This window comes from Curcuma longa, chromosome 11 (genome assembly GCF_044706935.1).
Source record: "Curcuma longa cultivar G26 ecotype Majalengka, Jawa Barat chromosome 11, ITB_CL_G26_1.1, whole genome shotgun sequence".
NCBI lineage: Eukaryota > Viridiplantae > Streptophyta > Magnoliopsida > Zingiberales > Zingiberaceae > Curcuma > Curcuma longa.
The window spans coordinates 9779120-9803764 of NC_133871.1; the positions used below are offsets into that span (position 1 = coordinate 9779120).

The 24645-nt window shown below is 37.6% G+C and overlaps 2 protein-coding genes and 2 pseudogenes across 2 annotated transcripts; 1 reads left to right on the top strand and 3 right to left on the bottom strand.

The window, feature by feature from the left end:
* The first annotated feature begins 3014 nt into the window (after window positions 1-3014).
* LOC141838120 (transcription factor MYB61-like) lies at window positions 3015-4517 on the top strand (annotated as a pseudogene).
* Window positions 4518-7193: 2676 nt separating this feature from the next.
* Window positions 7194-8883, bottom strand: LOC141838121 (uncharacterized; annotated as a pseudogene).
* A 720-nt stretch (window positions 8884-9603) lies between these two features.
* On the bottom strand, window positions 9604-14421 carry LOC141838119 (putative plastid-lipid-associated protein 14, chloroplastic). The gene is made up of 13 exons (XM_074725518.1): window positions 13975-14421; window positions 13838-13881; window positions 13669-13747; window positions 13435-13551; window positions 13118-13300; window positions 12957-13043; window positions 11657-11763; window positions 11471-11558; window positions 11176-11256; window positions 11008-11084; window positions 10652-10787; window positions 10450-10512; window positions 9604-10370 (listed from the first exon to the last, which is right to left on the bottom strand). The coding sequence occupies exons 1-13, from the start codon at window positions 14254-14256 to the stop codon at window positions 9729-9731; spliced, it is 1986 nt and encodes a 661-aa protein (XP_074581619.1). The 5' UTR covers window positions 14257-14421; the 3' UTR covers window positions 9604-9728.
* Window positions 14422-17223: 2802 nt separating this feature from the next.
* On the bottom strand, window positions 17224-23222 carry LOC141838040 (uncharacterized). The gene is made up of 21 exons (XM_074725426.1): window positions 23010-23222; window positions 21859-21938; window positions 21601-21687; window positions 21393-21443; window positions 21189-21306; window positions 20988-21044; window positions 20811-20875; window positions 20612-20695; window positions 20451-20501; window positions 20295-20357; window positions 20151-20197; window positions 19989-20058; window positions 19828-19890; window positions 18949-19038; window positions 18797-18835; window positions 18478-18705; window positions 18302-18387; window positions 18179-18227; window positions 18011-18091; window positions 17833-17926; window positions 17224-17693 (listed from the first exon to the last, which is right to left on the bottom strand). Exons 1-21 carry the CDS (start codon window positions 23125-23127, stop codon window positions 17488-17490), a joined length of 1827 nt encoding a protein of 608 aa, XP_074581527.1. The 5' UTR covers window positions 23128-23222; the 3' UTR covers window positions 17224-17487.
* Between the last annotated feature and the right edge of the window lie 1423 nt (window positions 23223-24645).

The following is a 24645-nucleotide window of genomic DNA, read 5'->3' on the forward strand; positions in this document are numbered from 1 at the left end:
ATAACTTTATAGCAAAGCAAATATTATTAAGATCTCATAGATTTAGATTAGGTACCTAACACAACTCTCAATCTTTATTTCTATTTGAATTCCAGGCCGACACCTATTTCTGGCCTCTCTTTTTTCTACTAATAATTGCTGATCTGATCTGATCTGATCTTTCAAGCACACAAGAAAATTCAAGGCTGGTTTAATTTTCCACATCATCATCATCATTGTCATCAGACCATGTTTGATCCTCTCTATGACTGTCAATCTTTTTCATCTTGACAGGACTTCTCTTGCTAACCTTGTTTTTTTACAGTCTACTTAACTTAGTCATATCCTTAATTGTCTTCTCTTAATAATTGATGGATGTATATATGCAGATTCCTGTCCAGTTACTGATCTTTCAGGCACAGAAGAAAGTTCGACTGCAGTTTTTCGTCGTCATCATCAAACTGTATATCTTTCGACTATAACTGAAATTCTAGCAATTTGATTCAGACGACATTCTCGTTTTAATCTTTGTTTCTACTCCATACATTCATATATAGTTTAATCCTTGTCTTCTCCCAATAATTGATGGTTGCATGCAGATTCATCTCCTAATATCTGTTTTCTTTTTAATTTTTATTTTTCTTGGCAGACATGAAGATCGATGATTTAAGAGAGGTAGAAGTATAAAACGAGATGCCATTTAAATTTTGGTTGTCCACATCCCATGCACAGTCTGTGCATAGAATATTTGCTAGCTCTCAAAGAGATTACAAACCGACACTTTTTTTTTCATTTTTGTGGAACGATGATAGATGATAATGATGTAATTTTTTATGAGATGGTTCTTAATGTGGCGTTTCAATATCATCAGTTGTTCGAACGCCGCATGCATGACTCCATGGGTTTTGACCCCTAGCTCCCTGATTGTTTCAGTTAAAAATATCATGTCTCTTACTACTACATCATATTCGGAGAGTGGATGTTGTTGCATTCTTGTACTAACGTTAATTATCTTATATTCGATATGTGTCGATAGATATACAGAGAAAAATCAAGAATCAATCTCGAAGTAGTTCAAATGAATTCAATCCTCTTGACCTTATTTTCGATGGGGGAAATTAATCGTCGGCATCAAACAGTTGGAGTTGCTCTTGTACAATCATCTGTGAGGACCATCACCTTTAATTTTAATTTAATTTTTGTTGCTGTTCTTGTTGTTTTCCTTGAAAAACATATGTAAATTTAATTTATGGGGGCCCATTTATTTGTTTGTTTGTTTTTTTTTAAAAAAAAATCATAATTAGAGGCCATTGTTTTCTATCATAAAGATTAATTAAAATTATTAAATTAAAACTTAAAATGATAAGAATACCATTTTAAAGTATTTGTTTGTTACATCCAACCAATTACCATGATAAAAAAAATGCCTTTAGTGCCAAAAAATCAACTTTTTCTCTCACGTCCTTTTCAAAAATAAAAATAAAAAATAAAAAAAATGGAAAATTTTGTTTTAGGAAGTCAAGATTGCGACAAATTAAATCTCGTGACAGCTAATTTAAAGCTTAATAATATAAACGAGCTTTAAATATTAATTAACTTCTTCCTCACTCCAAACCATAAACAACATTTAGTGGCCATGTCTTGTTCATCGTCATGGACAAGCTGTGCCCCCTCACTTTTAGATTCTTCTGGTTAAGTTATCCCGCCGATATTCGAGAGTAAATTCGATGTCACTCGAAGAGAGAACTGGTTTCACGATGCGCGGGATGAGAGTCGATAGTAAATCCTTTGACGAATCAAAGAATAAGGCGCGAAAAAGAGATGCATAATGAGCTAATAATGCGGGGGTGAAAAGAGATGTTGTGCTTGTGTGGAGTCTCATGATTCATTAATGTTTTTGCTGTGTAGTAGTTAGTTGATTGCAACTAGAGACACTTTGACAATAATTCTCTAGACTAGTCATACTCAATTTGACTCTTCTTATAAAATCTCATGTGTAATGTTTGAAAATAGCTAGGTCCATTAATTTGACTATATATATATTATCATCGATCGATCGATCATGATGGTTCGATAGACTTTGAGAAGGGGAAGAGGGCTTCGAGATGATGAGATGAAGAAGGTGTTTGTTTCTCTAATGGAGGGTCCCAATTTGATACAATTGGCTAAAAAGAAGAAAAAAATTAAAGAAAATTATAAAATGAGAATCCATAATCCTTCTAGACAAGCTTCATTTGTTTAATTTGAATTTTATAATTTGGATCACATGAGTATAATTATGCCACCGAAACCACAATCAATCATTGATGACAAATGGCAAATTAATTACTTTACTTGATGGTATAGCAACTAGCTCACGTCATTTCAAATTATACATGATAGATAGATAATTAACAAGCTCATTTAGATTCATGATCCTTATTATGAGAAATTTCCCCTGCCCTAAGGAGTTCTCATTTAATTTCGATAAAATGGGAGGAGGTGTGGAAGAATCTTACTTTCCTCTTTTACAAAAGGTTTGATTTACCTTTAGATATAAAGCGATAAATATATAAATGATTAGTGGATGAATGCGATACATTAATTAGGAGATATACTATACCATACCACAAAAGCAAAAAAGGAAGAGGCCTACCCTTAATCATCATTTTGGTGCACTCCATTAAAGTGCATGTCCTTGGAACTTTGAGTATCAAATCTTCCAAATCTCCATGTATGAGATATATAATCTGTCGTACTGACTTCCCTAGAGGAGAAGAAGAAGCATGCATGTTAAAAGGCAATGGAAGGTGAAGATTTAGAAGATAGATAAACTCCATGGATTTAGAGAGGGAAATAAAAATGAGACACAATAGGCTGAGGTGGCCAAGTCCATTGCTGCCTCTCCTTTTCTTCATGGTCCAAAGAGCCAATGCCTCATTTCCTCACATGTCCCTTCCCTTCCCTTTATAAATCCCATCTTTTTACTGACTTAGTTTGGAAGCCATGGAGTCTTCTCTTCTCTTCTATTTTCTTCTCTTCTCCAATGGCAGACATTTGCCCCACCATCGGGCCAGCCATACATTAATTCTATCACCTTGATGTGGCACTCAACACCAAGTTAAAAAGGCCCCCCAGTTGAATTGGGCACACTTATCTCCTTCCTTTCTCTCTCCCTTCTCTCCCTTGAGTCGAGTTCAGAGCTTGTTCCTTCTCTCGTTGAATTTCTTTTCTTTTCTTTTCCATTTTTTCCCATTTTCTCTGATCTAAATTGTTGGGCACATTGCTGTCTTCATGGGGAGGCACTCTTGCTGCTACAAGCAAAAGCTGAGGAAGGGTCTGTGGTCTCCTGAGGAGGACGAGAAGCTCCTCGACCACATCACCAAGTTCGGCCATGGCTGCTGGAGCTCCGTCCCCAAGCTGGCAGGTGCGTAGTTATTTTCCTCGCTGCTCGCTTCTTTCCGTCGTCCGAGAAGAATTCGCGGTGAAAGCTGCCGAGGGGAATTTTTCAGGCTTGCAGAGGTGCGGGAAGAGCTGCAGGTTGAGGTGGATAAACTACCTGAGGCCTGACCTCAAGCGGGGCATGTTCTCCGAGGAGGAGGAGAGGCTCATCGTCGAACTCCACGCCGTGTTGGGCAACAGGTTCTTGACAATTCTGTTCGTCGGCAATTCGCGGTGTTTCAAATTTTTCCTCAACGATTTGCTTCTTCAGGTGGTCGCAGATCGCGTCGCGATTGCCCGGGAGGACGGACAACGAGATCAAGAACTACTGGAACTCCTGCATCAAGAAGAGGCTGAAGCAAAATGGGATCGACCCGGACACCCACAAGTCGCTGAAAGAAGACCACAAACCCGCCGCCGTCGCCGCCGCCGAAACCGGAGACAAGCCAGTAGCCGCCGCCGCCGCCGCAGCAGCAGCAGCAGCAGCCGTAGTTCCCTCGACCACCCCAGTTGAGAATTCGAACTCCCTAGCGAGGGAGCAGAACCCGACGCCGCTCTGCTGGTTCGAACCGACGAGCTACGGCAGCGACGCACTGATTGCTTCGGTGGTGAATATTCTGCCTCGAGATGAAGGTTGCTTTCAGCCATTGCAGTACTTGGAGGGGGAATCGGAATCGGAATCGGAATCGGAATCATGAACCCGAGCAGCAGCAGTGGGAGCAGCGTGAATAGCGTGGGCAGTGGAATGGAGATGCAGAGCTACAACAGTCCTCTAATGGAGATCAGCGGCAGTACGTTTCCATGGTCAGATCAGTTGCTGCTTCCAAACAAAGGAGCTGAAATCCACATTGAAGGTGAGCCAGAGGACCTCAAGTGGTCAGAGTACCTAAATGGCACCATTAGATGCTTGAATTCTTGGCATCAAAAATGAATAATAATAATAATAATAACAATAATTGAAGGATTAAGAGAGAAGGGGGAAAAAAAGGAAGAAGAAGAAAGATTGGTAATTTTTAGGGCCTATGAGTTTGTGTACAGTCATATATACTAGAGCTGTTGATGAATAATTTGGAAGAGAACGTGCATGATGAGGCTCTTTTGTTACTTTGTTTTATTTATTTATTTATTTTTCACTGTGATTCTACCTTGTTGAGTAGAAGAAGAAAAAAAGAAACGTTTGTTTTAGTTTAGAAATTTATACGAGTTTTCATATTTTAGCAGTCAACGTAATGCAATTATATGAAGACAAAGGCATGCAGCTGCGTCTACGTCTTGGCTTCATCATCCAATAACTACTGGAGGGGTCTCAGAAAATACGACAAGTTTTTTATTAAAGAAATAAATATCTCAAGGTAATAAAGAGTTGTCAAACTGCACAGTAAACAAATTTTTATATATGATTTTAAAAAATCTGAACTTTATATATATATATATATATATATAATGCAGATGGTGACAATTCAGTGTCTAATTGTTAGGGATGCAATTAGAAGAGTTATGACCATGAATTAAGACATGACACAATTAAATTTTAAGATAATCACAAAAGAGAATACCTTAAATATGAATGAACTATGTTGATTAGTAAGAGAGACAAGACAAGGCCAAGTTCAATGATCAAAGGCTCCAGCTATAGGATTAGGAGATCCATTTAAGAGTAATCTTAGCTTGTTCTTTTTTCTCTATAATTTTTATGAATCAAGGATGATTAATAAATTATTCTAAATTCTGAAATGCCTTTGACTTTAACCATGTGAGAGGAGGTATATAAACAATGTAATTTTGATATATAAAAAAAGTAAGTGATGCTGATGAAGATATGCAAGAAGAGTAATGAAGTTTATGAACCCCCATTTGCTTTGGGCTACTCTTCTTGTTTGCTAAAACACATGCACACTCCATGATTAGATTCTCTTAACTAAATTAAGCAAATACTGGAGCAGGCAGGACCATGGAATATAAATTAAACAATCAGTCAATTTCGACTTGAAAACCCCATCGGAACATCCATCAAAAAACTATGCAAATGATTACGACACTCGGATATATAACATACAAAACACTCGACTCCAGCAAGAAAGTAGCGTGCTTAAGTTGAGATTTAAGAATGTACCTTGGTGATGCTTGACTTCTTTCGAATAATGTACATGTCTTCATCAGGAACTAGTGATAAAATTGTTTAGGTTCTCCACCAGCACAAGCCAACCTTAGCAACAATAGTGAACAACTGCGACATCTGAATAAAAACAAACTGTAGCAGGAATGAGTTAGAGTTACGCTCCAAGAACTAGCATGCTTTTATTTTTCTCTTAACCGATCAAGTTGTCATTACAAGCCGAGGTTTATTCAAGAAATATACTATCATAGAGGTCGAAAGTTCACCTTCGAAGGGCATTCCATGAACAACTCCACATTTTGCTCTATTATAAACTTGTAGTTATCAGTGTCCAACTGCAATGAACAATCTCACAAACACACGCAATAGAAACATCATACAAATGCAGCACACGTTCAGAACAACAAAAGGAATGCTATTGTGTCCTTTTAGAACAACAAAAGGAATGCTGCATCTGTAATCTTTTTACCTCGGCAGATGAATCACTCGTCCGCTGATAATTAAGCAGAAAGCTCGAAGCCATAGTCTCCTTTTACTGCACATCCTGTACAACAAGAACATCAACTATTACATTGCTCATAGAGAGTACTCTACGATGTCCTCTTGAAGGGGCAACTAAATTAGATAAAAACTTGATCAGCAGATAACACTGATTGAATCAGATGGCACTATAATTTAACTATGCTACAACATCCCGGTAGTAGTGGCCCTGTTGAATATGTTGCAGAGGAGGCCATAGTTGTCACACCCATTCCTCCAAGAGATTTTGATCCCTTTCTGCATCACAAAAATAATTGAGAGTAATTGAATGCTAATATAGCATCATAACAATAAAATCTTATCTTAACCATGCATTACTAATTGAAATAAAAAGAATACTCACCTTAAGAATACTCTACTACACATTTTCAGGGGCCAGAACAACATTGGAATTGTGACTCATGCATGTTAAATCAGCTCAAGTGAATCAATTTCAGATGGGGCAGACACCAAGCTAGGCTGAGCACTAGTTTTGGAAAGTCAACTAGGGCTCAACGGACAAACATGATCCATTGACACTTCTAGATGATAGTTGCTCTATTATCCTTAATGTTATTTTAAGTCTCTTGTAAAAGATTAAAAAAAAAAACCCATTCATAGTAAGTCTTGACGCAAATGAACCTTCAATTTTCTTTAAATAGGGAAACATTTGAAAGCTTTCTACAATGGACTTAAGCTCCACCAGAAACACAAAACGAAGGTAAGAAAAAAATATATACAACGATGCTCACCATGGCACAGCACGGCAATCTCATTGAAGCACTCTTGATCCAAATGCCCAATCAATCACCAACCACCAAATGACCACAATCAGTTAATGACGTGCATTTGATGAGCCTCTTAGAACCAACAAGTTTTAAGAGACAAGGTTTGTTGGCATTGCTGTAGCAGGCAAAGAGACTTGAAAGTGTGCGGCAACAGATAAGTCTTCCATGACACTTGATGGCACCCACACAAAAAATCAAGAAGACCTTTTACTCAAACCCAAATGGCCTTACACCATTAGATGCCATACAATGACACCAAATGGAGAGCAGAAGCTAAGTTCATAAAACATTATGTGCAATGTTGATAAGATCACAGTTCATGCGCTTTGTTATAGAGTAGATAATCTGCTAGTCTGACAAAGCTTCAAATGTTATACAAATATATGGACAAACGCATCCCTATGTGTAGTCACCACTACTTCATCCCATGCTTGAACTCTCTCCGATAATATCTCCAACATGGCTGATTGAATTCTTCTAGTTTTGATTCTAGCAGAAACTTTTTTTAAGATGATCTAAACCTTTGACGGGCGCAATATTCAATGAGGAAAGAATTCCTCAACTAATTGATTTCTCTTCCATATGGTCCCTGAAATTCACATCATAAGAAGAGATAAATCAATTCAAAATCAATGTACTTATGACGACTGATCTCACGCCTGTCCATTGTCAATTAAAATGAGTGAATATAGATTCAGTGTGCACTGAAGAAGAGAAAATAGCACTTCCAAACTGTTGGAATTGTGACCAGGATGTAGATGGATCTCTGACTTCAACAATTTGTGAAGAACTGGTAAACTTTCTGGAGTTGACATAAGCTATAACTGAAAAAGCAAAAAAAATCACTGAATTAACTAGGAAAAAAACAACAGTAGTATTGAAAACTTTATATATCATAGATTCACAAACGATCTAAAATCACTATGACAAAAGCTGACCAAAATACGATATTAGCTCCTATTTAACATGTCGGTTATTTATGGTGAATATTAATAAGATGTCTTACCAAATTAGTCAGTAATTGAACATTAACACTATTTAGGGGGAAAACCAATAAGAGTGAACAGAAGATTGGCATTGAAAAGCAATTCACAATATAGTCTTGCAATCTAAACAACCAATAGCATCTATCTGCTACCAACAACACTATTTTGCAAACACATGCAAAAACCAGATACATGGAGTAAGGTTCCCTGGAAATGCCGATAAGGTTCGGCATTGAATAACATAAACACTATTGTCATACTTTCTATCTATGATTTTGCTATTCTGCATGCTCATGTGCTATCATCAAGGGAGGCTTCATAATCGATCAAGCAAGGATGAAATAGTCCCAACAAGGAACCAATTCCAAGAAACCAACAACAGAAGCATGACCAGGAAATTAGATTCTCACCATGACTAGGATGTATTTTTGTTTTATAGATAGACATGTAATATAAAACTAGCAAGCAAAAATAAAAATTTATATCCCTTCTTCCATGTCCCTTTCTCTCTCTATCAACTCATCTTTTTGCTCCTTTTTTTCTACTATCGCCCCATAGTACCCAATTCACTATAGCATTATGCTGATAAGCATGTGCACGCCCACACAATTTACATATAGGATTCTTTGTCCACCAGAATTCTTTTTCCACATATTATGCATTGATGACCATTTTCATCGTCCCTTTAGGTATAGTGGTCGTGTAGATTCTTTTTCCAAAAAGAAAAAAAGTAAACTACTCTATAATTGATATAAATTTCTTCCATCAATGAACACTGTGCTTAATTTAATGTCCTACAAATACACATACCGAGCTAACACATTTTTAGGATTCAAATTCCAATCTATTATGCATTGATAACCATTGTCATTTTGCATTCAAAAATCTTAAGCTCACCTGGAAAAGTTAATGATTTATACCATTTTGGATTTGTTCTAATATTTTGTAATTGACAATCTAATTATGGCTAAACAAGGAAAGATAACAATATACCTTGCTATAAAGAGACAAGTAATGAAGATAGTTGTTCCAAAAGGCTCTGCAACTGAACAGAGGCCAGAGGGGGCGCCTCAACATGCAATCTGTTCCAGACGAGCATCGGATTTCAGCTTTAAACGTCCAAGTTTCTTATATCGATCAACCGAAATCCAGAGTTTAATGTTAATTCTACACATCAGGAGAGCAAGAGAACAACCTTGCCAAGCACTCCTTCGAAATTATGAGTGAAATCGCCTTGACATTGCTCCGGATAACGCACTAAGGAAGGTTGGGGACTGACTGCCACATGCGATGGCCAAATGGACAAAGTCCCGCCACGAGCGTAGTCGATCCAGTTGCAGCGGCGATCTACATCGGGGACGAATCAATCTGCAGTCGGAGGCGAATCGAGGACACCCGATGAAGCAAGAGTGGCAACGAGTCGAGGTCCGGCCGGATGAAATAGTCGGAATGGAAGTGGATGGCAGGGCCGGAGACCCCGACACGACGCGTCGACGCCATCGGCAAGCGAGGACGGAGGTGCGGACGCAGTCGCGGGTGACGAAGAAGAAGAGGATTGGGGAGATCGCCGAGTTAATCTTCCGACGGCGTGCTGCAGCCAGCGAAGGCGGCTTCGGCCGTAGCGATGGCGAACGAAATCGGCCACAGCAGATGGATCTAATTATTTATTATATTTTTTTAAAAAAATAACAGCCGAAGTAAATTTAGAATTATTTATTATATTAAAAAAATAACAGTCGTAGTAAATTTAGAATTAGTCAGCTTCAGCCTTCAGTATCGAAACTGAGCCTATTACTTCACTGTAAAAACACCCGAAGTGCTACTGGATTGAGAATATGATGCAATATTTGTACAGAGGGAAGGAACAACCTTAAGAGAGTCTGGAAGAATGTACATATCTAAAATCTTTTCTTTTGGATTTTAGACATTCTCATTTACAGAACATGATCTTGTGAAGAGCAAAGCCGACCCACTGACTCCGCGAAGAACCATCATCCTCGAGTCTACATACGTACCGCAAACGAATTTAGACACATCGAACATTTCAAATGGGATCTGTGTGCGGACCTCCTGAAGCACTTTCTTGGCCACGGCGGCACTCAGTGAGGACGAATCAAGTTTCAACGATACATCGATATCATCCATGCTAAGTTTAACTGCTGGAAGGCTGGAGGGAAGCTCTTTAAGGCTGTCCATCCCTTTCCATTTCCTACTAGACAAGTGGCCCGACGTGGGGTTGTGGAAGGCAAACCTTCTACTTTCTTCGCTATCCTCTTCTTTCGGGTAATGCCTTCTCCCGGGGTAAATCTTCACAAGAGACTTTACATGCAAACTTCCAGTAGGCCCAGACTTGTCGTGCGGCCAATGAGGTGTTGGTATGATCTTGAAGCTTATATCAGATATAAGTGAAAAGCTGCGATGATCTGAAACTGAAGCTTGTCGCAAAGTTAGGTATGCATCATCGATAAGGACTCTCGGGGTAGTTTGTCGAAGAGTCAATCCAATATGCCTTCCCGTGGAGTATAACAACCTCCACCTACCAGGTAAGAAGTTGAGCCAACCCTGCAAGGTACCTTTGAGCTCACCGAATTTACGCATTATATATTTTCGATGACTCACAATAGTAAGTCTGGATAGATACCTTAGTTCTAGGATTTGGATTCAGCAACTCCATCAGTTCTATGAAATAAGCAATCCTACTTCGCTGTAAACATGGCAAAAACATGGTAAATAGTTGGACTTGGCTAGGATCTTATTGAATTCTACACAGCTTGTTAGTCCTAACCGAAACTAGTGTGGTTGAGATTGTACATGAAATATAAAAGAAATGTGTGATCAATCACCTGATGACCGACGTAGATGTAATCTTCTGACATCCGAACAGCAGTTGAACCTAAACCCCACCGGATCAAATCCATGGAAGGGCCTGTGCGCCATTTAGGACCACATAAAAATGGATGCCTTAATGAGTCCAAACAACTGCATGGAAATTCAAATAAATTTTCATCACTAGGAAGTCTAAGCAGAACCGAACATAAGGTTACAAGTTTGCAAATACACTCACTGAAGTTGTGTAGTTACGCTAAAGTAATGTTACATGTGTGACATTGTAAAGTTCAGCATCCAACTATTTTCAGTTATATATTTCACTCTACAGGCGAATGATAATTCTCACTGTAAAATCATGTTCGGTTTATACCTTATCCTCTTCGAAGGTTTCAAAGCCAGCAACTGCGAGAGAAGGTTCCAACCAGCACCCCAGTTCCTATCCATTATCTATATCATAAAAATATATAGAAGAACTCTTTTTAGCAAAATAGCTTTCTCTACATCTTGCAAGAAATTTACAGAGTATGTGTACATTAACCTGCAAACCAGGATTGCCAGATGGCGAATCTCGGCACAGAATTGGCAAAAGGAACTCGCGCAAACATGACGGGTCATTTCCCTGCAAACAAAATGCATAAATTATCATAAAGAAGATACAGGAGTGATTAACTCTAGTAACACTGGAAGGCTATTTTACTCTTAGGATATTTATAATGATGATCATTTGATTTCTCTATTTACATGCAAAAAAGCATTACAATATGTCTATTCCACTGTACCGATATGCAGTTCATTTCTCCAAGGAGTTAAAGGAATTTTACAAATACACAAACCTTTGTCAAGAAAGACTTAAACTTTAGAAAGATCGATGCATCCATTAGCTCCTTAAGAATCAGTCTTGCCATGATGAAACCAACACATCTAAAACAGAAAAGACATCAAAAATTGCAGCAAGAAACTTCCATAGTTTCAGGTAGAACAATTCTTCACATTAGTTCACCTTGTATTTGTCACTATACCTCATATCAAAGGCAATCATCAATTTCCTCCTGTCATTGTTCACCTCATTGGTGCTATGGTTTGGATTGCTGTTGTTGAAATCAGCAGCATTTCCAAGGATACCTATCTAATAACAGAAATATCATCTAATTTAAATGATGTTGAAACTAAATAAACAGAATCCCTTTATGAAGTGTATACAAACTTTTGTAAGAAACACCTTGACAGTGAACTTTGAATATCTAGCCATATTATATGCTGTTCAAAATAAACTTCAAAGAATGGCTTCACCTAAGGGAAAATCATATCATCTAAAATATTATATTTGTGCTCAGCTGCTTCAAAATCATTCGACAAGGAGGTGAGACTCGATATGAGACAAACCAAGACTCACCATGTTCGAATAATGAAATAAGTAGCTCAGCTCGAGTTTGCAGCAGTCTAGTATGATCAGTTAACAAGAAGATGTGCCCAAGAAATCCTGAGTAAGAACCGGAAGAGTAAGTGGATATGATCAGAATGAATACAGAGGATAAGCTGGGAGATGGCACTAACCATGGTTTTGATAGCTACTTTAGTTTAGTTTGGAGCAGAAAATTATTGCAACTGAGAATTCCCTAGATAGCTTCAACAACTAACCATGGTTTTAATTTACAATTTTGAAAAATTGTAAATTAACACACACATTATACATTCAATGAGCAACTAAGGTTCATTCAGGTCTATGTTATCTGTTTTCTGCAATTCCATGTTAGTGTAGTTTGGCAATAACCTGAGTTGTGAATTTGGAAGGCATGTCTCTCATGTGTTAATGTAAACAATGTGGTAGTATACCTTGAGAAGAGAAAGCAATGCAACCTGTATGCTGGTACAGAAAAGATAGTAAGTGGCTTTGATCAGCTACCTTTGCTTAAAGTGAGGAATCCAGTGGCAGTAGGAAGGGCAAATTTTATTTAAGGAAACTAAAATTTATCTGTTGGCAGAAATGTCATAGTTCCGGACAACAATTTAAATTGTCAAAAAAAAATCACTGAAGGACTTTAAGTTTTTAGAGCTAAAAGCTTGCACAGGAAAAAGCTACTGATCAAGAGATTTACTCATCTTCTAAATCAATTAAGATTTTAACAAGATGTACAGACTGTGAAAAGGGAAGGTATAGCCAACCTCAAAAAATTTAGTATAATTTACTAAATCTAGCTACATAGAATTAAATAATATAAAAATTCAAAAATACAAGCAATAGATGGGCAAATTCTAGTCAAATCAAGCAGACACTTTCCAAATAGCAAAAGAAAGTGCAAATAGTAAAATCTAACTTACTTTAACATGTTTGTCAACAGGACTGATATGTACATTCTCTAGCCTTAGTTCTGTATGAGCTAGCCCATGACTATGCAAGTAGTTGACCTACAAAAACCCACAAACGTAAATATAATCCATGATGAAAAACACAAATGTACACACTAATACAGTTTGCTCACTGCAATGAGAAGATCTCTCATTAAAATTCTGGTGAGGCGATGTTGCCGGCTAACAGCAGGTCCACCTGTTGTATCATCCCCAACCCTCCTAAGACACTCTTCATCTAGTGCCAAAGTAACTTCCAATGTGGGAAGCCAATCTGAGAGTTGAAGCCAATGTCTCAGAGAATAACTACCATGATACTGCAGAAAGAACCTAGCATATTAAAATACTCTGGCTAAGGGCTCAAATAATCAACTAACTAAATTCATGATTTATTTTGTCGTCCCTAAATATGCTATAATACTATGGTAAAGCATAAGATGTTAGAACTTACTCCATGCACCAATGTAAACGGGACATTGTCTCCAATATCTGAGGAGAACACATAGCCATAGACTTGCATTGCATAGGAGTGATACATAAGCTTGCGCCGAGCAAGTTTCTTCAGCACCTGAAAATAATGCCATGTCGGGGTCTTTCAGTGGTTATATCATGTGTATCACTTCTAATCAAATACTGGAGCAAAATCACTCCATTGATTTAGAAAAAGAAGCTCAGTCCAGCCGACCTCCAATGCACGCCGACCTCTGCGCTTCGCTTGCGCAGTAGTCAGTTGCCGAAGCACTACCCTCGATTTGTAAAGCGGGCTAAAATGGTACAAATCCATCAAAATCCGAACTTTGGCCTTCGTGGGCATTAGAACAGGTTAGGCCAAAAGCGGGGAGAATTCTACTCACCTATTGGGATCACAAACAATCGCCTCGAAGATCAACTCGTCAGCCTATGCAATAAGAAACAACCCGAGAGAATAAGCGCCTTCGATTTCAAGAACAAAAAAGTCAACATTTTGCTTGAAGAACAAGCCATAACGCACCCGTCCATGAAGACCGACGCTAACTTGAGCCGAAATTGCAAAATCAGACATCCTGAACTTCATGACCGGTCCGATCTCCTCATCGCCGTCCAACACCGCTTTCCCCGCGCCGGACGGAGCGGCGGAGTCGATCTTCCGGAGAGAGCACGTGGCCTGCCTTCTCCGCGTAACTCTGGATCCCAAAGAACGCCGAGAGCAAGGGAAGGGAGAAGAGGTGAGGAGCGGAAAGCTGATCCGGAGCGCATCGCGCGCGGTGAGGAAGGAGACCCCGCAAAGCGCCATGGTGGTACTGGTCGGTCGGGAGGCCTAATGGAATCGGAGGAGGAGGTGAACCGGAGAGGGGAAGGGAAGGGGGAGGAGTAAATAGCGGCGAGAGCGGGAGGTGGGAACGAGGGCGTTGCGTGTGGGGAAGAGGCAGAAGCGTTGCGTCATGAGCTCGCTGCGCGTCCACCTCGAGCTTTGCTCGCCTCTCTTCCTTCCCCTCTCCGCAAATATCTGCAACCGAACCGCCGGTCGAGATACCGAGCCCGGTCGGCTCGTTTCACCAGTCAACCATGAATGCGGACGGCAAGCCATTCGAATTCACAATGTTCTTGAACCGACTCGAACCGGATTTTAGTAAATGTAGAGAAAATATCATTTTGCCCCCTATATTTTACAATTTTCAAACTTCCTCATTTTCATTTTTATGGAATATAAAATGATAATAATGAACTATAATGGACATTTTAATAACATTTACAAATATAAAAGGTAAAATGATGACAGTAAATTAGCATTTTGAAGGAAAAAAATAGTAAAATCAAAAACAAAAAGAAAGGCATGGCATAAAAACACAGAGGAATTGATTGCTTCGACACAATAGGTATGTAACAAAACAATCAAAGTAAGGAGAGACTGCATTCTAAAGAAACTAAAATAACATCAGAATCAAGTTGTCCATGACAATCTTGTATCTGAATGCAAATTTTATGACAAAAGAAACACAAAAGATGGCAAAACAAGTTGTATATTAGTTCATTTTTCCTCATTTTCTTCCTTCTTCCCGTATCGGCGGTTGAACTTTGCGATCTGCCCGAGACTTTGGGCCATCTGGCGCCTAGCTCTCAAATGGTAGACTTTACCAACATGGTTAATTCTGGTCATCATAACATTGATCAATCTACCACTTTGAGTCACATATGAAATCCACTGCATTTGAGGATGTATCCCTTTCTTCATCTTTTTTGCCCTTTTTCTGCCATGAAACAAGACAACCATGAAACAAAAAGGAAGTAATAGATGAAGTTTACAAAATCAAGGCACTTAAAATGGTGAAGAACTGGTCGTATTTCATTTGAAGCCAATTAATCTGATTGTCAGATAACAGAATGTCAAGTACATGGATAAGTTCCACTCGAAGGATCATGCCAGTCAAAACTTTGACACAAACTAAACTCAATTAGGGCTAGTAACGTTAGACACAAAGACAACATGGTTTCAACATGACACAACAAGACTCATTCAAAATAACTCTTCACAATAATATAAATTGATTCATCAAAGAAAGTTCAAATAATTTTTCTTCATATGTGAAACAAGTTATATCAACAAGAACAAAGACATGATAGTGAAACAACAGCCTATACTACACAAATTGTTAGCAACATACAAAATCACATTAAGCAATTGCTATGTGTGGTTTTATATTTAGCTAATTTAATTAGATTATGGATTATTAAAAGAGATTATTGGAACAAGGATATAGAATATAATTAAAATTTGTATGAGATAATGATCTATAGACTATCGCTGCAAAATTACATGTATACATGCAGCCACTCCCGATTCTGTTGACATCTAGGAAACAGGTTGATTTACTATGCAGGGAAAGTATTGAACCAAGATAGCAAAACAATGTATATATATACAAATATGCTTAATCAACCAACTTGGGTTGGTCTAGAAAGGGGTGATAGCCAAATATAATCTTAGAAGTTAAAGTGGGATTCAGTAACTAGATTTATTTCATGAACACTAGGCATGTTGACAGGACTCCGGTGAAGGAGATCCTCATTAGCCTCTGACCTTCAAGGGAGTCTCTATAAAGAATGGAAGGAACTCATCAACCTATTACAGCGAGCCAGGGACAAATGTCCCTTGGGAGAGGTGGCTTGCCCACACTTTGTCAAATACAATATATGCATTCGTTGATACCCTAATGCTTAGTTATAGATTATGCTAAGATGTATATGCGATTGTCCAATTAAATCATACAAAATGCCATTTAATCCATCTTAAATTCAACTCCAATTATCACCCAAATGCTAGAATTGTTAGATTTCATTCAAATTATCAGTGATATTCATCAAAACTCCAAAAGAAAATTGCAACAGAATAGTTAATCACTTATCATTCTAAAACAAAACTTGATTTTGTTCATTCCTTGTGCCAAGTCAAACATGACTATACGCGGATTCTTAATATGAGAACGGAAAAACATTGTGCAAATATAGTAGACTAAATAAAGAGAGAAAAGAGCTTCAATATAGATAGTAAAAGAGAAAGCAATTATTAGCATCCAGGCGAAAAAACATCACCGTTACATCACAGTATAGCATATAGAGAATCAAATCAATTAGGACTAGATCTACATATTGTGAAACAAATCAGTTAGTGGCGACGAGAAAGCAATCGAATCGCACAAGAACCGAAAGATTTGCCAGTACGAGATCAATCGCCAGAAAAATAAACGTGTAAAGGATGTAGACAAGAAGAACGCTTACCTACCGTAGGGTGGTGCCGCCGCCGCCGCCGCCGTTACAGGAGGAGGATGAAGAAGTAGAACGGCACAGACGAAAGGGATTCATTAAGATAGGGTTATATTTTTTACTTTAGTCCAATAATTTTGTAAATTTTTATCTCCTTTTGTTACTTCTCTCTCTATCTCGTAATTCGTAAAACTCTAAAACTGTACGTATATCCTATTTGGAATACCAACCCACATATTTTTACAATTATCAAAATATCCTTCTATGAATACTGCTGATGGTTTTACTGAAATAATAAAAATTTAATAACATTAAGAGTTGGTTTTAAAAATATATATATATATATAAACATTTTAAAAAGAAGAAAAAATAAAAGGAAAAAAACTAGTTATTTGTTCTTATAATTCCTAGGATCAATAACTAAGAAAAAAAATCTTTTTTATCACACCAAAAAATAAAATAAAATATATATATAAATTTCCTACAAATCAAGACATACTTGGCAACCAAAATTTAAAAATAAGTTAATTCTTTATACAAAAAAGTTGATACCAAGGTCCCTCTCAACAAACAAAGCTAAGAAAGAGGAGGAACAAGGATGTTTGCTCTCTCATAAAACCTTGGAACAACACCATGCCATGCCTCTTAATCCTCAAGTTCACATACTTCTTCCTCAATGGACCGCAGAGTAGCCTCGACACGAAAGAAGAACAAAAGTAGACATGGCAAAAAAGGGAGCAGCAGATGCACATCGGCGCAAAAATCACACATGAACACCATTGCTATTTATGCTGTTGGCATGGTAGTTTCCATTCGCGAGGCCGTTGGTGAGCTTCTTCAAATTCCCATTCTGGCAAGGTTTTGGTGTCACAGGACCATTCATTGAAGGGAGTCTAGGTGGTGCTGTTTCTGAAGCAAAAGGAGTTCTTAGCAATGTATTGAGTTGCCCGCACGAGGCCGCGATTAGTCCTGTGAAACGTTTCGAGAGAGGAACATTTAGTTGAAACAACCTAAAGGGTGTAATGTTCTTGTTAGTATTTTAAACATCTGGGTGAAAATAGAGGATAGCAAGTCCAATTTCACATTTCTAAGATATGATGGCATTTACCTAAGAACAGAGCAGATGGTTTTCCAGGTCTAGATTTGAATTCTGGATGAAATTGCACTCCGATAAAATAAGGATGATCGGGAAGCTCAATAACCTACAAAAGTTGGTAACATATCGAGTGCAATGCAGGATGGAATTCAAAATTTATTCAAAAGTGCAAGAATGATCTTCTGTGCACCTCCATTCGCTTTCCAGTTTCATCTTTACCAACAAAAGCAAGTCCAGCCTTCTCAAATTCTGGGATCATATCTGGATTTACCTATCAAAAATGTAATCCAGCTATTTCAGTAGTGATGGTTCGAGAACAACACCTAGAGATCGTCAGCTAATTTAGAAGTGAACTGACCTCATATCTGTGCCGATGTCGTTCATCAACAAAATTGACATTGCCGTACCTATCCAAAGCAATACAAGAATTGAAGTGTGTGAAAACACAAAAAAAAAAAACAAGGAGAGTATCAGTTCTTACAGTTTTGCAGCTTTACAGTTTGGGACTTCAAAATATGTCCTCCTAGATCCAAGCCTCATCGTACCGCCCATATGAGTTTTAGAGCCCTTGAGATTGCATTCGATATTCATAAGGCAACACGAGGCTGAATACATCTATAAAAATGACATGTAAAGTTTAGTATATTTAAAACATACCTCAGGCATGAAGATAATACATGGTGTCTTCGTATCAGGGACAAACTCTGTACTGTTTGCATATGGCAACTTCAGAACAGATCGAGCAAATTCAATCACAGCAATCTGCATTCCAAGACAAATTCCAAGGTAAGGCGCTTTGTTCTCACGAGCATATTTAGCAGCAAGTATTTTTCCTTGCACGCCCCTATCCCCAAAACCTCCTGGAACTAGTATGCCATTTGCTGCCTGAATCAAGTCATTAACAATGTGGTTAGATGCAAACACAGCAATAAAACCGCCACATCAAAATCATATAAGATAGCTAGAGCCAACTCACTTTCAATAGATCCCAAGCTTTTTTGTGAACTTCAGGTGCCTGTGTAAGGAAGCAAACATTGTCGTATAAGAAAGCCATCAGGTTCAAATAAAAGAGTAACAAAGCCTTACAACAGAAAGGTGCTGAAGGCAGAACATGATCGTAAAGCAAACCTCTTTTTCAGTAGTTTCTTCAAGGTCAGGAGATGCTATCCAATCCACAACCAGTTTCCTTCGGCAAGCAACAGAGGCATGCAAAAGTGCCTGATCAAAAAGGTTCATGAGCTAAACAACTACAAATGAGTATCTGCAAAGATGCATCTATATTGTTGTTATCCTCCCATAAAGCTCAGTGGCAGGCAAGAAATCCCAGATGCTGACTCCAAACAGTTGAGAATTACAGCTTATCATCTGTTGGAGCTAGAATATGCACTAACTAATTATTAGTTATCAACAAATGGTCCCGAACAAAGTATGCATACAACTCTAGCATATTTACCCTCTATGTACCAGTTTCGTACGAGCATAACTTTGATATCTTAGTAATGCCGGAAGAACCATGAAAGCAGTATAACATATTTAGACTCCATTTGTCAATTGATTAGTCCACCAACAGTAGCTTGCATATAAAACATTGCTTTTAGCTGATTTGACCAGCTATAGCAATGATCATGGCAGCTCCTAAACTATAACTACCTCTACAAGAAGCACAGGGTCATTAAGAATATTATTAACCTTTACTTGAAGAACATAAAGAACTGAGAGCTTTTGCTAAAGTTAACTATATTCTCAGAATTGCTTTGACTTACAAAATAAATCACTGAATCTCTCCACTCTCATTTCCCAGACCAACAGACACATGTAACTTTCCACGAGAGAAGAATTAAAACAGAAAAAATTATAAACACTACGACAGAGCTCAAGTATAGTGAGCATATAAAATTTATTCACAAAAGAGAAAAAGAAAACAAGTGCATAATAAGAAGGGCTTATAAAATATTACAGAACATCTATAAAGAAAGGGGGATGTAATTAGAAATGTATTTATCTCACCTTCAAGACCGAGAGATAAGCATCAGAAAGACCAGTATATTTTCCGACCATTGCAATTCTGACCTGAGAAGTCAATGACAACTCCTCTCCATGGTAAACAAGACTATAGGAGTGAAAAATAGGGCAGATAAGAATATAAAAGCAGAAGAGAGGGAACTGACGGGATCCTGCAAGGTGTCACAGATTTCAGCCCTTCTTGTCCATTCACCCAACCTAGGTTCCTTAGCAATTCTATATATGCCAACGAATGAAATACAGTTTTAGTTAATCACAAACCAAAACTATCCTTGAAAAAAGTAATATTTTGAGCGCGTCATACATACCCTTGGAGTTGCAAAATTTTTATCAGAGCTTCATGTGCCTTCTGCTTCTGTAAAATGATCCATGCCATTGGCCATATTTTGTTAGTTTAAACAAGTTGCATGTAGAATGTAGAACCACATGATAACAAGAGTTGTGTGATTCACCTTCAATAATAGAGGAATGTGCCAAATGTTCGTAACATCATGAAGGGTGACAATATTAGGTATCTGCAAAAGGATTATTTGATCACTTAGCATCATGAATATGCACATAATCATAGTCATCTCAAAAAAAGAATGTGGGGAAAAAAATCATAATACCGGAACATGACAAAATTGTGAAAGTTTTTCTTTAACATTTTCCTCCAGTGGCTGTCATAATCATTGTAGAAAAATTATCAAGAATCAATTGGTAATGGTGAAAGAGAACCTTAAAAGAGAGGCAACAGAGCAATAGGACAAGAAGGGAGTAGCTGACAAACCTTTGCACTGCGGCAGGCCAAAATATTTGGTGTTAATCCAAGTCCTCTTAGACCCCGAACACTATGTTGGGTTGGCTTAGTTTTCTATAGCGGTACAAAAAATATTATTCCCTTAATAAAATTCTAGCTAAATAGAAAAGATCAATTATTTTACAACACCGACTGAAAAAATAAGACTACATTGGCACGAATGCTTTACCTGCTCACCAACAACATTCAATACTGGTACGAGGCTGACATGAACCAAGCAGAAATTACCAGGACCTGAAGTACAAGAATGGATAGCAAAAATCATACAGTGACCCAATAGGCAAAAAAAAAAACTGCTCTACTGCTGTAAAGGCATCATAAACAGAAGCAAGTGCAGCTTTCTCACCAACACGGTAAGAGAATTGACCCAAAGCTTCAATGAAGGGCATTGACTCAATATCACCTGTATCAATATGCTACAGTCGTTAAAAGTTATGCCATGAACAGTTCACCTCCCATGCTATGCATGCATCGAAAAGGATTTTCAGACAGAAAGAACTGTGATATCTTATTCGAACTGTTTGAGGACCCTGGAAGCAACTTGTACCTATTGTTCCACCTAATTCTATGACACAGACATCTGCAGGTCCTTCTTTGCCATCCACGGGTTTCATTGCTACACGTTCAATCCACTCCTGTATCTCACCAGTAATGTGTGGGACAACCTAAAAAGGAAATGAAGACGCTCTGAGAATGTAAGAAAATAGCAGGCATGTTAGGATCAAAACTTTGGTTCTAAAAAGACACGTACCTGAACTGTTTTTCCAAGATAGTCACCCCTTCTTTCCTTGTCAATGACAGACTGCCACCAAACACGATAAAAAATGCAATTATAATTAGGTTAGGAATAAATGTAAAGTGAAAATGGCATGAAAAATAAGAGAACCAGTGTTGATCGTGCAAACTTGCATGTCAAAAATTAACATCACTTAGATAGATAAGCTTTATTATCTGCGTACCTGATAGATTTTCCCAGTAGTGATATTATTATCACGAGTTAACTTGATATCAAGAAACCTTTCATAATTTCCAAGATCCAAATCCACCTACAAACAAAACAATAAATGAAGTGCAATAATTTAGATTACCACCACATAAAAAAAGAAAAATATTAGTCATATTTTGCTACCATTTGTATCCGTGAAAGTCAATGTGTCATTAAATCTTTGGAAATAAACCAATGTAGGAGGCATATGAGAACTTGAAGGACGCTTTACCTCGCCGCCGTCGTCTAAGACAAATACTTCCCCGTGCTCAAATGGAGACATAGTTCCAGCATCAGTGTTCAAATAAGGATCTGCATGAGTTCCATTATGAACAAGAAACAAAAGTTAGCTGCTTCAAAGTGAAGAATTGCTGTGATATATATATAAAAAAAAAACAATACCTCATATTACAACGCCTTTTGCATAAAGTAGACATAAATTCAATTAATATTCATAAATTCAATTAATATTCAGCATACGACGAATCTTAATGCAAAGATGGAAAACAACAGACATTTACATGAATAACCTATGAATTTCCGAGCTCCAAGCGTTTTTCATTTTTTTCCCCTCTTTTTTTATTTGAAGTGGAAAAAAGCTACAGTGGAACCTATTTGTTTGGATTGACTGTTGACCTAAACAGCTTAAAGGAAATATCCAACAAATCCTTTTGCGTCCTAGCTTTGCAGCACTGCTATTGAGGGAGAGATGTGACGTAAAGTTTTATCAGGTGCATGTTCTTTATCAACTTAGTTTTATCAGGTGTTCTTTATCAACTTTTCTTTATTGTCAAAGTGTTCTTTATCATCTCAATGCATTTAAATCATTCGACTTCAACTAAAAACGAAAGAAGAACCAGATCATTGTAAATGAGAGACACTCGGTGGCAATGACCAAACTGCTGCTGGAATGACAGAAGCGCCAGCTGATGGCCTTCGAAAGAGTATTCTATTACCACGACGAATGGAAAGACGAAAGGTCTTTGCAAACAAATTTCTAAGACGGTCATTTGATCCTTTCCTACAAAGCTACGAGAAAAAAAAATCTAGTTTCTGGATGGTTTAGCAAGCAAACCCCCGCCTACTGAAAATTACGATGAAAACAAAGGCCAAAGATAAATGATGATCAAGTTCCAAATCAACCTCATTAACGAAAACGGACGTTCCTTTGGGTTAGAGGACAAATAAATCAAACAAAAAAAGGTAAAAGGCGGCATTTACATCCAAGGGAAAACTCAAAAGAGAGCCCATTTTTTCCCAAAAGAAGCAACGGCAACAGAAAATTGGGAAGATAAACCTCATTTCAGCGGGAGAGGGGGAAAAAACTTTCTTCTTTTTGCAAATTTTTTGTCTTAAACTCAAGGGGAAGGACAAAGCAAGTACCAATCTTTATGGAGGTGACGCGGAGGCCGCATGCCTTGAGGAGGACTCCTATACTGCTCGCCGTCACCCCTTTGCCTAATCCGCTCACCACTCCTCCTGTCACCAGCACGTACTTCATCTCCTTTCAGCGAGAAATTCACGCGAATCGAAAAAGCGGGAGCAAGAGGACGAGGGCAAGAGCAAAAATGAGCGCGTCGCTTCCTCGCTCCAGGAAATGGGAGACGAAGACGATCCGATTGGGCTGCGGAGGCGGGGATTAAATACCCTCTCGCAAACAAAAACCCTGCCCTCCCCAAAAAAAAATCAATTAATTCAAAATGCACCAAAAAATATTCTTATTATTATTTCTAGTCGCATGTATCTTGTTATAAAAATCAAAAGTTTGATGTTTTTTTTAAGAGAAAAAGAGAGCAAGAGATAGAAAAGGTTTTCAAACATTGCACCTTTACTGGATTAGGGTTTCACATTGTGTTTCATTTTTTTTTTGGCAAAAATTCAAAAAGCGCCCCTTTTTTATTTTGAATCATAAATGCCCTTTCTTTCATTTTTTTATTAAAAAATACTCATCCATCAGTCTATTTATACATACGTATATTATAATAACTATAAAATCATAACTACTATAATATTATATTAGATGAATATATCAAGTCCTGTAATTACGACAATGTAAATATTATTGAACCAACTAATTTAAAATTTAAATTTAAATTCAATCCATAAAAAATTAAAATCAATCGAATATTATATTTGAGAATCTATGTGCTTTGAGGTTGTTGTATCTTAGTGGATGTATAAGAGATTTGAAAATCAATAATATTATTGAAAAGATATATGAATATAGTTGTTAGAGAAGGGGTAAAGTTATTGAGTTTGAGCCCCCGTTCATATTCATTATCGTCACCTACCACGCGTCGAGTCTTGGTCACTTACTACTTTCTTACGAAGATGCATTGACTGAGTTGCCGACGAAATTATGAGAAAATGAAAATGTTTTATTAATTAAACTAACATTTGATATATAGAAAATCTTTTAAAATATATCTCTAGTTCTCGAAAGTACTTTTTATTCGAATGACCTTTTGATTAGCACTATGGAGACTTCTTATTTTCTAGGTTTCATTTCCCATTCCTTTTAGGCTTTTTTAATAATATATATATATATATATATATATATATATATATATATATATATATATAATTAGATATAATTTATTTATATTTACAAAATAAAGCAAGAAAAGGATATTCTTAGTGGTGCGGTGTGTATGAAGAGAAGTCAAGTCTTCTTCCACTTTTCAAAAGTTTGTTTGAAGAATGCCCATTCCATTTGACGAAGAACAATAATAACAAATATCTAACTTGAAATGGAGAATTGGGACCATGCAACGACAATTCTTTCTTCAACCGAAAGTAAAGAATTTATGTCCTTAGCATTGTACGATAAGACGTTTGATGAATTCACATAGCACGAGATCAAGCACTTGATGGAAGTAACACGGAGTATGCTTATCCGAATGGGATCAAATGACCTTTAGCTAGAGGAACGACCATGTTAGCAAGCCGCGTGCTAGTACAAACAAGTGGAGCATGGGTCTCTACACCGATAGGTTAATTGTAGAGGTCGGTTGCTAGC

Coding starts and splice junctions, on each gene's coding strand:
- LOC141838119 (XM_074725518.1), bottom strand. CDS start 14,256: ATGGCGCTTTGCGGGGTCTCCTTCCTCACCGCGCGCGATGCGCTCCGG. Junction 13,882..13,974: donor GCGTCGGTCTTCATGGACGG/GTGCGTTATGGC, acceptor CTTATTGCATAG/GCTGACGAGTTGATCTTCGA. Junction 10,371..10,449: donor ATCCAAATCCTAGAACTAAG/GTATCTATCCAG, acceptor GGTACCTTGCAG/GGTTGGCTCAACTTCTTACC.
- LOC141838040 (XM_074725426.1), bottom strand. CDS start 23,127: ATGAAGTACGTGCTGGTGACAGGAGGAGTGGTGAGCGGATTAGGCAAA. Junction 20,059..20,150: donor AAAATTTTGCAACTCCAAGG/GTATGTATGACG, acceptor TGGCATATATAG/AATTGCTAAGGAACCTAGGT. Junction 18,228..18,301: donor AACTGTAAAGCTGCAAAACT/GTAAGAACTGAT, acceptor TGCTTTGGATAG/GTACGGCAATGTCAATTTTG.